This window comes from Hyla sarda, chromosome 3 (assembly GCF_029499605.1).
Source record: "Hyla sarda isolate aHylSar1 chromosome 3, aHylSar1.hap1, whole genome shotgun sequence".
Lineage (NCBI taxonomy): Eukaryota > Metazoa > Chordata > Amphibia > Anura > Hylidae > Hyla > Hyla sarda.
The window spans coordinates 241,328,395-241,346,458 of record NC_079191.1 but is presented as its reverse complement, the minus strand read 5'-3'; the positions used below and the strand labels follow the sequence as shown (position 1 = coordinate 241,346,458).

The window sequence follows — 18,064 nt, the reverse complement described above, 5'->3', positions numbered from 1 at the left end:
GTCCGCACTGCCGCAGCCTCTGTTAAGTAGTCTAGTCGCTGTCCCACCCTCCACTACCCACTGCTCACCAATCACGTATGCGGCTGCTTCTCTGAACTCCTCCCCTCCCCCGCCGCTTGTGGACGCTCTACACTTATGGAGCCTCAGCCTGCCGTGGAGGACTCCGTACTACTGCCGCCGGTAGGACAGTTTCCTGCAGTTTAATGCACCCTGCCCCTGTTACTGCCGCATTGCTTATTCACATACACATGGGGGGTATCTGCAGAGCATTGCACCCTAGTGTCATCTACAGACGCTAGGATGTAATGCTCTGCACATACCCCCATGTGTATAGTAGTGTAAGTGTGTACTACATGCACACTGCTATACACATGGTAGTATATGCAGAGCATTGTATCCTAGTGTCTGTACTACAGACACAGGGGTGCAATGCTCTGCATATAACCCTATGTGTATAGCAGTGTGTGCAGAGCATTGCACCCCTGTGTCTGTAGTACAGGCACCAGGATGCAATGCTCTGCACATACTACCATGTGTATAGCAGTGTGCATGTAGTACACACTTACACTACTATACACATGGGGGTATGTGCAGAGCATTGCACCCTTGTGTCTGTACTACAGGGAGGGGATGAAAATTCATAAGCCAGGCGGTGCGGCGGACGAGCGGCGGTTACGTCAGAGTGCCAGAAGGAGGCTTGTAACCCTGCCCATGCCAGTTAGCAGCTCATTTGCATATCCACAAAAAAGAAGATAACAGGCAAACGGCAAATTGATCAGCGTCCCCCGCACTACCAGCTTTAACTGGAGCACAACAGCCATGTGAACAAGGCCTTAATACATACAACCAGCAACATAAGATGTTTCAGGCTAGGTTCCCATGGCCAGTCTCTCCTGTCCCGCTATTTTCCTGTTACTGCTGCTAAACGGATACTAACAAATGGATGCACCCGGATGCCATTTGTCTGTTATTTTAATGGACTACTTAACATAAATAAATAATAATAATAAACAAGTGGCGTCTTTTTGCATCAGTTTTTCATCCGTTTATATTCTTTATTGTCCTGTTTTTTTCTTGTCTGGCTACTTCCTGGTTGCTCACATCTCTTCTGAGTATTCTCAGAAGTAATAACGGATCAAAAACGGATTGGAAAAAAATGCCACAAACAGATGACATTAAAGGCTCATCTGTTTCCCATAGACTTCAATCTTAAATTTCTTATACAGTGATCCCCCCGACCTACGATGGCCCCGACATACAATCATTTCAACATACGATGGCTTCTCTGAGGCCATCGCATGTTGAAGGCAGCATCAACGTACGATGCTTTTATATTTCAGGGCGATCGCATAAATGGCTATCCGGCAGCACAGACTGCTTCAGCTGCCACCGGATAGCCGTTTAACATGCCCGTGTGCTCCGGTGAGTGTCACTCACCTGTCCCTGACATTCCGGACTGTCCTCTTCATGCTCCGCTGCATGGCCCTCGCTCTCCATCGTCATCACGTCACCGCGCACTCTGTCCCGTCATCCAATAGTAGCGGCGTGTGCAGCGGCGTGATGACGGTGATGAAGAGCGACAATCCAGGGCAGCGGTGACAGTCCAGAGCAGCGGGGACACGTGAGTATAACTTTGTCTTTTATTATTGCACGGATCCCTCAACATACGATGGATTCAAGTAACGATGGTTCATTTGGAATGAATTACCATTGTAATTCACTGTATCACTGTACTGAATCACTGTACTGTCTCCATATCTCTTCCGTTCTTTTAGACTGGAAAAAATAGTGTTCTGTTCACACTGAGGAATTTCCGCTGGCAGAATTCTGACGCTGAATCCTGTTCCACCTGAGGATAGAACATGTTCATTCTTCAGGCGGAATCCTCGAGTAAAAGCCCATTGAAGTCAATGGGATTGTTTTTCCTTGAGGAAATCCATTCCAAGCGGAATCCAGAAAAGTAGAATTCAATAGCCTCCTCCTTCATTCCTCGTGGAAATTCCGCTTGATAAATAAAATGACAGAAGGCAACAATTTCTTGACTGAAACGATTCCTCGTGAATTCCTCAGTGTGAACATACCCTTAAAGGAGTCAGATGTCAATGTGAACGAGCCCTTAGTCGCGTTATATCCCTTTAAATACACAATGTAAATTAACCCTGTAGATTTTCTCAGCAGTTCTCGCTCACAACCTAAAACACTGTTTCCCAAACAGGGTGCCTCCAGTTGTTGCAACACTACAACTCCCAGCATGCCTGAACGGCCTTTGGCTGTCCAGGAATGCTGGGAGTTGTAGTTTTGCAACAGCTGAAGACACCTAGGCTAAGAAACACTAACCTAACACCTGCTATAGGCAAATGCAAGTCGGTGCCGGGCTGGCATCTCATCCATCACCTAGCGCCACTTTTGTACAATGAATAGAGCAAGTCTAAACATATCCCATAAGCTTCAGCTCTACGGCGCCTGCGCGGAATTCTCATTGATATCTTACGGCAGTGTGCGACCCACCTAGGAGCCTGAGGTGTGGCACTACACATAGAGTACCCTACAGCCGGAGAGCATTCCGCGCTACTTCCTGTCCTGCCCCCGTCCGCGGAGCGTCTCCTCCATTGTGTGCAGCGCGCGGCACGTCAAGGGTTACTACTACTACTACAAGCGTACGACCGGGGGGCGTGGCCAAAGCTTCCTCTCCTCCCACACACACTACAGTGGCCACGCCCACGCTCACCCCCACCAGCTTGTCACTCTCCCTCCCCGTGACGTCACCATCATGGCAACAACAGCTGCGGCGGCCGCAGCAAGAGCAGTGCGCGGAGGTATCGTCAGCCCGGCCCGGCGGGAGTGTGACTTGGAGCTGGAGCACCAGTGCGGGGGCGAGCCCACAGCATGAGGCTCCCGGTAGCGGCTGAGCGGTATCCTACACGTGACGCGGGGCGCTGCTGAGACCCGACGAGGGGGGAGCGGAGGGCCCGCTGCAGGAGCACCTCTGTACCGATCTTCCCTAGACTGGTGTATGACGGAAGCCATGATCCGTGCGCGCCCGGTGCCCGGACAGCTGTGATCACATGGCCTGTGTATAATAGAGTCCATGTTCCTTCCTGTGTGGGACATAGCCTGCGGTGGACAGTGAGGACTGCTGGGGGTGTCCTCTACCCTCACCAAGATGTTCTCCCTGCGCCTGGTGACTGCGGATTACTACTTGGCTGCCCCGGTGCCCGGCCTGGATGTAACCAGATCCCAGTTCAGAGACTGCCCTGTAAGGAGGGTGCCCGTGGTCAGAGTGTTCGGGGCCACCCCTGCAGGTAAGGGGCAGCTGTGCCCTAATAGGTTATTCAGGGGCATGACTTATCCTATGTAGGAAGTACAGAAATGCCAGTGACGCTGTGGGCATGTACATAGTTGGCACCTATGATCACCTGATATGTTGTAGAGCAATGGTCTCCAAACTGTGGACCTCCAGGTGTTGCAAAACTACAACTCTCAGCATGCCCGGACAGCCAACGGCTGTCCGGGCATGCTGAGAGTTGTAGTTTTGCAACACCTGGAGGTCCACAGTTTGGTGACCACTGCTCTAGGGGGTTTCATACTATCCACTCCTACTGCAAGCTTCTGACATTGCATTGGCATTAGAGTGGCAAGGGCATTACAGGCTAGACTAGATGCCAGGCTGTCTTCTGCAAAGAGATTGGCAGACACAATGGGCTGTTTATAGTGAGACAAGCACGGCTGCCATCAGCTCTCAGACACGCACGGTGGCAGAGCATGTGACCTGCTGTCAGGCCATGCCAAGGTTACCATTGGACGTGCCTACCGCAGCGCTCGCCCTATACAGTCCTGGAGTCAGGAGGCTTGCCTGCCCTAGCCGTGCTGGTCCATGAAATCATCATGCGGGGCTGCTTGTTGCAGTGACCAATGAAAGTTGTGGGAAAGGACGTCCTGCTCTTTGTTAGACATGGTGTCAACCACATCCTGTTTGTGTCTATGACCTGTCTACATGGCCTGGGAATCCTTTAGGAAGAAGACATCTTTTGTATAGTTTCATCAGGACCGAAGTGGCTGGGGGAACCTCACATGACCTGCCGGGGAACGAGACAGGAGCTCTCGCATAGACGTGTTACCCAGAGGACAAGCAGCCATGCGCCTCCCCCACAGTCGTCACACTGCTGCTGAGCCTGGCGGATGCCAGTGTTCACCTGCAAGGGCTGCCATCCGTCTACGGGTTACTGAATTGTATGCTGGGAGGTTTCTGTAGGGTCAGCCAAGAGTCACGTAGTGCTTAGACATCAGGAGCAGCTTATATATTAGGGAAAGATTCTTCAGCGTATTAGAGGGTCATTTCAGCCGCCATTCAGATTGATGCTGGCAATGTTTTTCCTTTTACGGGTACGGAATGATTTCTGTGTCATAGGGACGTGCTGTAGAAAATAAAATTCAAAGCATATGACAGGAGGCGGAACGGTCTGCTGCCCTTTAAAATAAAAAATCCCTCTAGCCCTGATCCCAGCCTGCCATCTTTCTCTGCCTGGCGCCAATGCCAATGGCATGGATCACTTGCTGGCTGCACACTCTACTGTTGAGCATTGGGCTGAACATTTTTGTGTGGCATGAAGCTGGCATGAATGTATATAGCATAACACTGGCGTTTTTACTAGATTTAGAGGCACAGTCCTTGCACCGTGGGTTTGTGTCATGGACCTGGAAACCCCCCCCCCCCCATGTGCCATCATGTGGTGTTTCCGTAAATGAGCACTGTCTGAATCCAAAACTTTTTTATATGTTGTACATCTTGGCAAAACATTTAACCTTTGTAATATATACCTAATAAACGTTTATCCTCTTTTTTTTTTAAGAAATTGTGACTTGTAAAAAAATGACCACTAGTGGTCCCCATACTATCCAGAACATAATCATGTCTGGCCATAGCATAGTCTTTGTCCCAGCTAAATCACGGGCTGGGACAAAGTCCAGGAATTCAGGGTGGGACTAGCACTCCTCTGTGCTCACTCCTGGCCTGTCTATCAGACGCTTGTCTGAAACCAGCAAGGAGAGGGTTACAGAGCCGCCTGCAGTTATTGGATGAAGAGACCCAGCACAGCAGACTCTGGGAGGAAGTGAATGCATAGTGAGTGAGGGCAAGCTCAGTGCTTGGCTCAGACACGTCCCTTCCTAGGTAGTGGATGTCAGAATTAGTAAGCAGCAGAACAGAGGAATTTGTGAGACAAATACAGAAGCCAGACACATAAAAAAGAAATGTACAGCATCTGCATGACCTAGCGAGGAATATATATAAGCAATATTTTTTGTGATATGATAGGTAAGCTTTTAGACATCGCATTCTTTCTTTAAAGCTGTACCTCAAGAAGGCAATGTTGCAATACACTGTGGGCCAATCCATATTTATAGATCTGTAATATAGCCATGTGGATGAGGCTTCCCCTTCATTAGTGCTGCACATTGCAGAGGCTTGGGCATACAAATATAGAACCATTTCCCCCTAGAAGCAATTCAGTGACCCCCATACAGAACACCGAGAGAGGCTCTGTAATGGTGGCCGAGGTCCGATCCTCCAATGCATTCCATCAAAACTGACGGGGAGAAATAGCGCTTTCTTGGTGGACTCCTTGGTGGACTCTTGTTATTGGAATCTGTTGGATGCTGGTGGTGTTTGTCTCGTGACAGATCAGACACTGACTTGTGGTTTTGGTTTATAAAGGTGTGAACAGTGCCTAAAGGTTTACTGTCAGTTGCTGCTGTTGTGCCTAATGTACACACAATAGCTGGTTCTATTCACTTAAAGGGGTTATCCACCATAAGGTGATTTTAGTATGTACCTGGCAGACAGTAATGGACATGCTTAGTAAGGATCTGCACTTGTCTTGGGGCTAAATGGCTATGTTGTGAGATTACCATAACACTGTGGCTAGCTTTATGTGAACTGGTATCTGTTTGAGTTTTCTTCTTTTGCCCACAACTCCCATAATTCAATTTTTTCTCCCTCCCACACATCATCCACCCCATCCATTGAAACATAAATGAGCTGCATCCATTCAAAGATCTGTGGTTTTCAATCAGGGTGCCTACAGCTTTTGCATTAGTTGCAGAATGATCTCTCTTCCACTATGCGATCGCTCCACCCATTGAAGCAGATAGGCTCCCTGTCATCAGCTGACTAGTGAGTCAGGTCTCGGTCACATTGCAACCTGGGAAAAATCTGAGACAACAGTCATTTTGTATGCTGGTAAAAATAAATATTGGGGTGAAAATCACATAAGAATTGTGAGAAAACCGTCACACACAGGTACAGACACTATATTATGAACTACCCTAACTTTACAGGCCCTGTAGAATAGTCAAATAAAATTAAAAAAAATCCTGGAATACCCCTTTAAAAATCTTGGCAGCAGCTCTTCCATGGATAGGGGAATGATGCACATGTCTGAAGGCTCAGTCAGATCTTTTGTTCTTATGTACAATTCTATAATTTCCCATTTAGTGATAAAGGTAAATAAGTTTCGGTTCTGCGGAGGAACATACTTAGGCTAGGTTCAGACTACGGAATCTCCAGGCAGAAAATTTCCGCCTGGAGATTCCGAGTGCGGCCAGCGCCGGCTGAATCAGTCGGCGCTAGGACCGCGCGGACACTGCAGTCTCCAATAGACTGCAATGTGTTCCGCGCGGATTTCCGCCTGAAGAAAGAGCACCGCCTTTCTTCAGGCGGAAATTTCAAAGCGGATTTTCCACTTCACAAATGTCGAAGTGTGAATTTGTGAACGGAAACCCATTCACTACACTAGACCTTTTAGCAAGCGCAATTTCTGACGGAAATTTTACGACTGAATTTCTGTTGGAAATTCCGTAGTCTGAACCTAGCCTTACTGATTACTCATTCCTCTATGATGTACCATAACGCTGTGATCGGTGCAGGTCTGATCTCTGGGACTCCCAAGATCCCCAAATGAAAATCAGCCGTTGGCTGTCCGGGCATGCTGGGAGTTGTAGTTTTGCAACATCTGGAGGTCCGCAGGTTGAAGACCACTGCACTAGGGCACGACAAGCCTGTCTTTTGTCAGCCCTTTTCCATAGGTGCTCTCCATATTACCGTATTTTTCGCCCCATAGGACGCACTGGCGTATAAGATTTACCCAATTTATAGGTGCAAAATATAAAAAAATAAAGAATCTGAACCAAATAGTGGTCTTCAACCTGCGGACCTCCAGATTTAGCAAAACTACAACTCCCAGCATGTCCGGACAACCGTTGGCTGTCCGGGCATGCTGGGAGTTGTAGTTTTGCAACATCTGGAGGTCCGCAGATTGAAGACCACTGCATAGGAGGTAATACTCACGTGTCCCTGCCGCTCCGGACCCGTCACCGCTGCCCTGGATGTCGCTCCGGAACGTCTCTGCTGTCGGCCGGGTATCCTCGCTCTCCGTGATGACGAGGAAGGAGAGCGCTGGCCATACAGGGGATCCCGGCACGGAGCAGACACCGAGGAGGCAGGTAAGGTCCCTCCCGGTGTCATGTAAACACTAACCCGGCTGTTTGGGACCGCCGCGGTGAAATCGCGGTGGTCCCGAACAGCCCGACTGAGCAGCCGGGTTAGTGTTATTTTCGCTTCAGACGCGGCGGTCAGCTTTGATCGCCATGTCTGAAGGGTTAATACAGGGCATCACCGCAATCGGTGATGTCCTGCATTAGCCGCGGGTCCCGGCCGTTGATGGCCGCAGGGACCGCCATGATAGGGGTGTATTCGCCGTATAAGACGCACCAACTTCCCCCCCCCCGTTTTGGGGAAGAAAAAGTGCGTCCTATACGACGAGTAAAAGGTATCTTTACTTATTTCCATTTCTGTTGTGCCTGTGGTCTGCACTCCGGTGTTACATGAGTAGCAGACATCAGGTGACCACCCCAGATAATAAGTGGTCTCAGGAGTATGGAGTGCCACTGCCTAGGCTGCTGGCTGGCTAAGGCAGTCTTGTGATAATGGAGCGCAGACCAAAGACATCCCCTGCTGAACACCTCAGCGTCATTTTAACGACATCTGATGCTAAACACCAAAGGTAGAATGGGGAATCAGTGAGGGGTTGAGATGAGAACACTAATGACTGACACACACGGGGGGAGATGATGGGACAGTAATAAGTGGCAATCTAATGGTGGGTATGGGGACCGCCAAACTCTTTCACTGACAGCTGATGTTGGGGGAGAGAATTGGCAGACATGTTGGATATTAACATAACTGATACTTTTATTTTGTCACCGGAGGAGTCTGGCAGCAGCTTTCTCTGTTCTCCCTATTCAGAAAATATGCACACTTAAAGTCAGTCTGATTTGCAGTGGGTAGGACTGGTGAGACCCCTCCCCCACAATATCTGCAACGGAGAACAGAGTCTTCCCTGAGAATGAAGCAGCGGCTGCGCTGTGAGCCCATTGAGATTAATGGGCAAATGTAGTTAAACAATTTTCCAAATTTATACTGTCTGTGTGGGACATAAAATCATGGTACAGGATAGATGGGTACAGATAAAGGGTCCTCTTTATCTTAAAATTGCAATTATGGCCATAACGCTTCACCATAGGATAACACAGTATATGAGGATAATTTGTGCTTTTATTCATGTATAGGACAACGCGTTTCAGAGGGATCCTCCTTCTTTGTCAGGTCCAAACTACATATAGGATATAACAGTGGTGTGTGTGTGTGTGTGTGTGTATATATATATATATATATATATATATATATATATATATTTGTGTGTGTGGGTGTACAAACAGTAATTCAAATAATGGCAGGATTTGAGGTCTGTGCCATTATTTGAATTACTGTTTGTATATATACTGTACCACTTTTATATCCTGTATATGGAATTTGGTCCTGACGAAGAAGGAGGATCCCTTTGAAATGTGTTTATCCTTTGGTGAAACGCTACAGCCATTAATTGGAATTCTAAGATGGAGGACCCTTCTATCCTGTATCCTGCACCGTTCCCTAACGGTACCGACAGCCAGCTGCTCCCAGACTTTGGACTTTTCCCCCCAAAAAGCGATGTACAGTGTTGTGCCTGCTAGCGCAACACAAGGTGAGCAGTTCCATCACTCCACCGTCATGACACCCTTATATAGCGAAGTTAAAGGCACTATATAGCACCATCTTTGCCCTTTCTTTTCTATATATTTCTATAAAAGCCTGGTGGTCTAGTGCCAAAACATGGCTCCTTACATTTTTGGCAGGAAAAACTATACAGTCATAGGCCTGTACAAACATTGTCCCTGATTTACTTAGAGTGGAGTGTAGGTTTCTTTGTGGGTTTTAATTCCCTGCAATTTTTTCCCCACAGTATTTACTAATGTTTCCCTACATTTTCCACTTTTCGCTATGTTTTTTTATTTTATTTTTATTTTTTTTACACATGCTCTGATCTGTGGGGTTTTCCTCAGCTCAAATCCACTACATTTTCTGTGGAAACCTTAGTAAATATGTCATTTTTTTGTGAAAATGTTGGGGACACGCCCTTTTTTGTCAACCACGCCCCTTTTCTGGTTTTCTCGGTAAAAAGGAGAGTTGGTTGTTTTTTCTTTACAATTCTGGCGCAGGGAGAATTTCTGGCGCACAACCTGACAAAACATGACGGGTTTCCAATAGTAAATCAAGGCCACAGTGTCTTCCGTGAGGCAGGCCTCATACTATATTACAGCCAGGTAAAACCTGCCTTTTGTGTAAGGCGTTCTTGGCTTTTTTCCTGATATTCATTCAGTGACGCAATGTGTGACTCTACATCTTTGCTATATTATAGATTTAATCGTAGCCTTAGGGCTCATGAACACTTGTATAAAGCTGTAATATGGTGATAAACTCTGTTTCTGATTCCATATGGAGGCTTCTCCTCATATTTTTATGGAATTTGTGATAAAATGATCATGGCAAGATTTTTGGGTAGACTGGTGGCTTGTTAAAGGGGTTCTCCGGTGCTTAGACATCTTATCCCCTATCCAAAGGATAGGGGATAAGATGCCTGATCGCGGGAGTCCCGCCGCTGGGGACCCCCGTGATCTTGCACGCGGCACCCCGTTTGTAATCAGTCCCCGGAGCGTGATAGCTATCACGCCCCCTCCCGTAGGCTTGTATTGAGGGCCAGAGCGTGACGTCACACAGGGGTGGAGGCGTGACGTCACACACGCTGCCCGCCCTGTGGTCACCGGTAATCAGTCCTGGAGCGAACACGCTCCGGGGACTGATTACAAACAGGGTGCCGCATGCAAGATCACGGGGGTTCCCAGCGGCGGGACTCCCGCGATCAGGCATCTTATCCCCTATCCTTTGGAAAGGGGATAAGATGTCTAAGCACCGGAGAACCCCTTTAAGAAACCAAATGATGGCCCATGGAGTGCCCACAGTTCTAGAGAATGGGAATAAGTACGTGGATAAGTTCCTCTCAAGAAGGCGCTGGTACCCGGGGATGGAGATAAAGTTCTTTATTGGCAACGCGTTTCGATCCCGAACCGGGATCTTCGTCAGGAATGCCTGACGAAGATCCCGGTTCGGGATCGAAACGCGTTGCCAATAAAGAACTTTATCTCCATCCTCGTGTACCAGCGCCTTCTTGAGAGGAACTTATCCACGTACTTATTCCCATTGCTACTTACCGGACTGACGGGCGTCACACCGGGCTTGTTCCTCGTGGCAGCGGTTTCCCTTGATCTTCTACATATAGACGCTTCTGTAGGTGTTGTGCTCTGAGCGCAACACCTAGGGGTAAGAACCCATCTTTACGTTAACCCTTTATCATTGTTAAAACGGTCCTCACTAGGGGCGCACCTCCTGTGTTTTTTTTTCTCGTTTATATATTACACAGTTCTAGAGAAGGTATGTGCTATGGTACATAGTCAATAGATTAAGTTTTGTCTCAAACAAAGCAGATTGCGTAAATTTTGTAGTAATTTTGTGCTACATTTGTGGTATACATAGGCAAACTGTGCCTGGAAGTCACGAAATATAAGGTGGAAACAAATGTAACATAGTCACTATTGAATTGTGTTCGGTTTATTAAACTCAGTGTATCAGAGCGGGTACAGCCCAATATAAGTTGACCTACCATTCTGTTGGTTTGCTATTGTATACCACAAAAATAGTGTCGGAATAGATGTAAACAAGTAAGGAGAAGAGAGCAGCTAGTACTGCTATTGTGTGCAGTGCAGTACCTAATGGGGGAGGGGCTGGTTGTATGTGAACAGCATCAATAGCTTTATCAGCGATTACTGCAGAATGGTCTACTTAGGAGCATCAGTATATGATCACACCTGTTAACTTCCCACCCAGCCATGCCCCCTCCAGTAAAGTGCTGGTACAGATGGCACTGTTGATTTTGGAGTGTCTAAGAAGTATTCCTAATGCCTTCTTTCTATCCTGTTCACGTCCCACAGTGTGGGCAGCGTGCTGTCATCCTTTTATAAGGCAGCCTTGTTGGTCTTCATCTCACCGAGACTACTAGTATTGAACATTTAGCCAGGCTAGTTTCCTGTAAAGACCTCTGTCAGTTGCCCATGAAGGGTTAAAGCAGCGGGTAGGCAAAACTCTTCAGCATTTTTTGAGATTTTGCTATAAGAAACGCAAGCTCAGACGTGTATGGAAGTAAATACGGTTTTGTCTTTCCCATTTGCACTTTCTATTGAAGTGCTATTCAGTGCCTCTGTAAATGGAAAATATCAGCAGGGACTACATGGTGCACAAGTGAGGACTGGTGTACCAATTGAAAATAGTCCTATCAGGAGTCTTAATTCCTTTTTCTAGGGCATACAGGTAAATCAATGGTGAACTCTGGGTTGTTACAGGCAGCAAGGCAACATTTTTAAGAAGTAGTCTACTTACCCTAGGTGAGTGGTGCTGGGGGCAGAATGGCCACCACTGTATTGAATTTTTATGTGAATCCTGAACTACTTCACTCCAAACCATTGTTCTCTTCAAGACCAGATGCTTAGGAAAGTCAGGAGTTGTAAATGTAACTAGCATAGAAGAGACACGGTTACCCGCACTCACCGCTAGGCTTCAGCTGGCAGACCCAGCTTCAACTGCTCAAGTGGACGTCACCAGACCTGATGCAGGGCACTCTGAGGCAAGGCCGGAAGAAGCGCGCACAAAGCGCAAAACCGCCGGCAGTCGCCTCTGAGCACCCTGCATCAGGGCTGGAACTGGTGACGTCCACGTGAGCAGTTGAAGCGGAGTCGGCCAGCTGAAGCCTAGTGGTGAGTGCGGCTAAATGTGTCTCTTCTATGCTATTTGTATTTAGTAACTTAGTTCTTTCTAGTTCCCAGGACTGCCAGACCCGCACACTCAGGACTTCGGTCTCTCGCTGTGATAGAGGTACCGCAGCCCAGTGACCCTGACTACTTTATAACAATAGTGCCCCTATACCTTTTAGGCTAGATTCAGACTACGGAAAATTTCCGCCCAGAGATTCCGAGTGCGGCCAGCGCTGACTGAATCAGTCGGCACTAGGACCGCGCGGACACTGCAGTCTCCAATCTCCAATAGACTGCAAAGTGTTCCGCGAGTATTTCCGCCTGAAGAATGAGCAACGCCATTCTTCAGCTGGAAATTTCCAAGCAGATTTTCCGTTCACAAATTCCACTTCACAAATTCCGAAGTGTGAATTTGTGAACGGAAACCCATTCACTACACTATACGTTTTAGCAAGCGGAATTTCCACCTGCAATTTCAAAGCGGAATTGCAGGTGGAAATTTCGTAGTCTGAACCTAGCCTTAAAGTTATATCACCAAAGTTAAATGTAGTCACCTGTCTACAGGAAAGCTGATAACTAGCTGATTGTAGGGGTCCAGCCTATGGGACCGCACAAATCACAAGAACGGAGGTCTCTCATGGACTTTGAGGTATCCCCGGATTCTGGTCTGCAGAGTGTTCACTTGTTGGCAGCCGGACATTGTAGCGATGACAGGACTGGAACAAGTGTCAGAGTGAGTAGTCAGAATATATAACCATATCTAATGAATAAAGAAATAAGGTGTTCACATTTATGGTATACCACTAGATATAGTATCCGTGTCTGATAGATGACGTTCCCACCTCTGACCTCTATGAGGAAAGTAGCCAATGGGAATCCATGGACAGGGGGTCACAGGATTCCTGGTCTTTTCTCTTGTCCAGTTACTGTGAATAGGTTCCTCTTGTTTATTACCCAGTATATTCCTATTCTCAGCTGGCCATTGTGCAGTGTATTTTGTACGTTTGCTTGTACCATTTAAAATATAGATCAAAAGGAAATTCCTTTAACCACTGCTTTTAATATTGCCATGGTAACCTTCCTGGGAGAGAGGAAATATTCTTTATATACACGGAATCTGCAGATTTTTAGGATCACAAAGGAAACTGCTATAATCAGATACAGAGGGAAAAAGCAGTCCTCAATCTGGATTGCGTCTACAGGAATAATGCAGCATAATTACCATTGGCACAAGTATATCCATTGTGTCTGGACCAGGTGGATCTTGTAGGTATTTTAGGGAACTTAAGATAACAAAGGGGTGTAGCTTGTCACACTTGCAAAAGGAATAAGAAGGGATCTTGTTCATTGCAGCTTATTGTTTCCTTTTTAGACAACAATAGCAGATAATGTATTCTATAATTTTTAATATGCAATAGAGAATGAACATAAACAGTCTTTGGCTCCAGTAACCAAACCTGACCAGCTGTTCTATTGTCCTTCAATGGATGAAGATATAGGGGGAGATTTATCAAAACCTGTGCAGAGGACGATTGGTGCAGTTGCCCATAGCAACCAATCAGATTGCTTCTTTCATTTTTAAACAGGCCTGTAAAAAAGGAAAGTTGTGATTGGTTTCTATAGGCAACTGCACCACTCTTCCCATACACATTTTTTGATAAATCTCCCCCATAGAGAGCCACTTCTGTCCCAGACTTTGGTACTCTTTTTCCCAGTAGTCACAGCAGAGCCTTCTAACCCCCCCCCTCCCATTAATCACATTAGGGCCCCCTCCCGCTACACCAGGACCTCCCATTCCCCTCATATACCCCCAGCACACTCCTATGAGGCTCACTTGGCTGGCAGGCATTTTCGTGTGAACAGTCTATTCTTGGCTGCTTTCTGAAGCTTCTTGCTCCTGCATCAATCTCTGCTAACCGAGATCAATGCAGGGGAAGCACACAGCGATTGTCCTTGCCTGACACGCCTGGTGTGCACTCTTGGCTGCCAATAAAGACATTTTTGAAATAACACACTGCTTAAAGGGGTACTCCGCCCCTAGACATCTTATCCCCTATCCAAAGGATAGGGGATAAGATGTCAGATCGCCGGGGTCCCGCCGCTGGGGACCCCGGCAATATAGCAAGCAGCACCCACCTGTAACTGCTTCCGGAAGCGCTGGAGGTTCTCAGGCTTATTCCTCCCGACCAGGGGGATGGAAAATTGTGACATCACGACTCTGCCCCATGTGACGTCACTCCCCGCCCCCTCCCATAGACTTGCATTGAGGGGGCGGGGCGTGACGGCACACGGGGGTGGAGTCGTGACATCACGATGTTCCATGGTCAGGAGAAATTAGCCTGAGAGCCTCCTGCTGCTAGCTATATTGCGGGGGGTCTCCAGCGGCGGGACCCCGGCGTTCTGACATCTTATCTCCTATCCTTTGGATAAGGGATAAGATGTCTAGGGGCAGAGTACCCCTTTAAATATTGCCTGATACTTGCCTTGGGATTAGTGCAGCTACTTGTAAGGCTAGGTTCACACTACGTTTTGTACTTACGGTTCCCGTATATGGCTGGGAGGAGGGGGCGGGGCTTAATCGCAGCGCCCGCACTCAGCCATATACAGGAACCGTATTTAATGCATGTCTATGAGCCGACCGGAGGGAACCGCAGCCTCCGGTCGGCTGCGTTTTCGGCCATATGCGGTTTCCCGACCGCAGGCAAAAACGTGGTCAACCGCGTTTTTGCCTACGGTCGGGAAACCGCATACGGCCGAAAACACAGCCGGCCAGAGGCTGCGGTTCACTCTGGTCGGCTCATAGACATGCATTTAATATGGTTCCCGTATACGGCTGAGTGCAGATCACGGCATCTGCAGCGTCGCGGTCACTAAAATGGATGATCGGATCGCCTGCAGCACTGCCGTGGCGATCCGATCATCCAGCACGGCAGATGGAGGTCCCCTCACCTGCCTCCGCTGCCTTCCCGGTGTCTTCTGCTCTGCCTTCCCGCAGACCAGAGCAGAAGATGACTGATAACACTGATCAGTGCTAGGTCCTATACATAGCACTGAACAGGATTAGCAATCGAATGATTGCTATAAATAGTCCCCTATGTAAAAATAAAAGTAAAAAAATAAAGTAAAAAAAATTTGAAAAACCCCCTCCCCCAATAAAAATGTTAATTGTCCCTTTTTCACCCCCAAAAAGTGTTTAAAATTTTTTTTTATATACAGATTTGGTATCGCCGCGTGCGTAAATATCTGAACTTTTAAAATACAATGTTAATGATACCGTACGGTGAACGGCGTGAACGTAAAAAAAAGTTGCTGATGCTTAAAAACACAAGGAGCTGAAATTCAATATGGTTGTCCTTCTCTTCTCTTAGGGTAGAGTCATGAGGCCACCATACTTATACACATGAGTTGGTTGGCTGGTCAGTTGTCATGTGCCTTTAGTTACTGACATCAGAGAGGTCATCACTGGCAGTTTGTAAACAAAAAGAAACGTCTGTGCCGGATCACCGATAGATTGAAGGGATGACTGCTGATAGATTACAGCTAATGTGAAATCAAGACTTTATTTTACCATTGTGAAATAAAATGGTCAGTGGTCCTGATATGTTCGAGGACAGAGATCACAGCTCAGCTTTCATTGTACCAGAGCTTGTAAAGATATGAAAGCTGAGCTGTGATTGGTTATTATGTGAAAATCAGACAGTTTCTGTCTGGAAGCAGATTGGTCACAATAGCCCAGATTTACCAGTCTCATTTGGTAAAGAATTAGGAAAATGCATTAGTTGTTGACTGATCTTGGATTTGTTGCCCCATTGACTCTAGAGGGAACCTGTCACCATGAAAATGCCATGTAATCTATCAGCATAATGTTGTAGAGCAGGAGGAGCGGAGCAGGTTGATATATTTCTTTGTGGGAAAAGATTCATTCAACTTTTCATTCATAGATTGCACCTTCTGCTGTTTCTATTATTAGGAGTCCAGTAGGCAGTGTCACTCAATGATATGGTCACTCACTGGACTCCTAAGAATAACAGGATCATAGATTTGAATCGATTGTACTTTTCTGACAGAGAGATCAATTTACTCAGCTCCTCCCACGTTATAGCATTATGCCGATAGATTAGAGAGCATTTTCATGGGGACAGGTTCCCTTAAAGACAGCTACATACATTTTCTTCTAACAAGAAGCTGTTCACAGGGATCCCACCGCCGGACTGCTCGAGATCAGTGGAAGGAATCCTCAGTTAGTGTGCATCATTTTGGTTTCTGTGCACTTATACCTCCAGGACACAAGGTGCTCCTAGCAGTGACTCTCTGCCCTGGCTAAGGGACCAAAGCTGGCGACCACCATTTTTCATCTGTATGCCCTGTTGGCAGACTAGCATGAATTTACACAGTTTCTAACTGAGCACTTCATGTTTTGCAGCCTGGGTAACTAACCACTAAGCAATATTCTCCAGTGTGGGCTGCTCCTTCTGTAACTAAACACAACAGAATAAATCCCAGGATTAGAGGTACTCCCGTGCCCCAGCCCTCTGAACATACGGTTCAGAAGGCTTGGAGCAGCGGCTGCAACTTCGCTGCCACGCCCCCTTGTGACATCATGTCACTCCCCCTCAATTGATGTCTATGACGGGGCGTGACATCAATGGAGGGGGCGTGGCATGACTGCACGACCGCAGCTGCTGCTCCAAGCCTTCTGAACCGGATGTTCAGAAAGCTTGGGCATGGGAGAGTACCTCTTTAAATATTTGACCGATTCCTGTAAACAGTTTGACTTCAGAGTAGAGTCCTCCCGCCAGAAGTGATCCGTGTACCCAAACTTGCATCAGAGGATGATGCCTCATTGGCCCAGCGCAGTGGTTTTTACCACTTCAGAGATATTCACAGCCAGGCCTGGCATTCGAGAGTTCTATCCGGCATTGTGAATGTTGCAGCCTGTCGACCTGCGGGTGTTCATCTCTGCCATGTGGTTTTAGTTCCAGCTATAACTGCCAAAATATCAGTGGGATTATGTAGGTAAACCATGTGCTGCTTCGGGCTGCTGTCCTGTTGTGCGGTGATCCGCAGACTCTCTTGCGCAGGATTCCTTCAGGTTTAACTCTCCTTGGGAAACGTATTGAATATCTTATGTTGACTCATTGAGGAATTTGGCTACAAATGACTTCTTGATGGAATCAAATTGTAAATTTCCAACACATACAAAGCAGAGATGTATCTGGCACTACTACTATAAATTGTCATCTGAGACGGACTTGCAGGAGCCTCTTGCCATTAATGTAGATTCACCTATATCAGCATAAGGGGGTGCTCACATCCAGGATGCAGGCTTTAGGCTTTATTCCATATAGATGCAATGAACAAACAGGTACAGGAGCACTGGGAGCGTGGTGCCTGTACACGGGTCAGAAGGAGCGCCGCAGGGCATGAAACATGTCGCCGCCCACCTGAGCATCCCTTGCCTCACCTGTTTCACCACGCTCCTTGTGCTCCTGTACCTGTTTGTTCATTGCATCTATATGGAATAAAGCCTGAAGATTTTCCCATTTCATAGGTGAGTGCTTCATCATTCGTCTTCTTTTTATGTGATCAATTGTAAATTTGTTGGCTTACAGATAGGGCTCATTCACACAACCATACAGTATTTGGGAGCCATACTCTGTTTTGAGTAAACGGGAAATAATGGTGAGTTAAGCAAGTTATAAAATCTTGTCTTTGTCATATTGTTTTCATTTCTTTTCAATATGGTGTCCATATGAAAATATGTTACATACTTTCAGGGACTCTATTATAGTTGTGGCTTCCCCATTGTATTCAACAGAGTGTGAAA

General features: G+C 47.1%; 1 protein-coding gene across 1 annotated transcript in view; it reads left to right on the top strand.

Moving 5' to 3' along the window:
• The first annotated feature begins 2,688 nt into the window (after positions 1 to 2,688).
• The window catches only part of REV3L (REV3 like, DNA directed polymerase zeta catalytic subunit), a 224,886-nt gene continuing 209,510 nt past the window's right edge, over positions 2,689 to 18,064 (top strand). Inside the window, exon 1 of the mRNA XM_056566337.1 lies at positions 2,689 to 3,302. Coding sequence (XP_056422312.1) covers positions 3,164 to 3,302 — 139 coding nt within the window. The 5' untranslated portion in view covers positions 2,689 to 3,163. The remainder of the gene's footprint in view (positions 3,303 to 18,064) is intronic.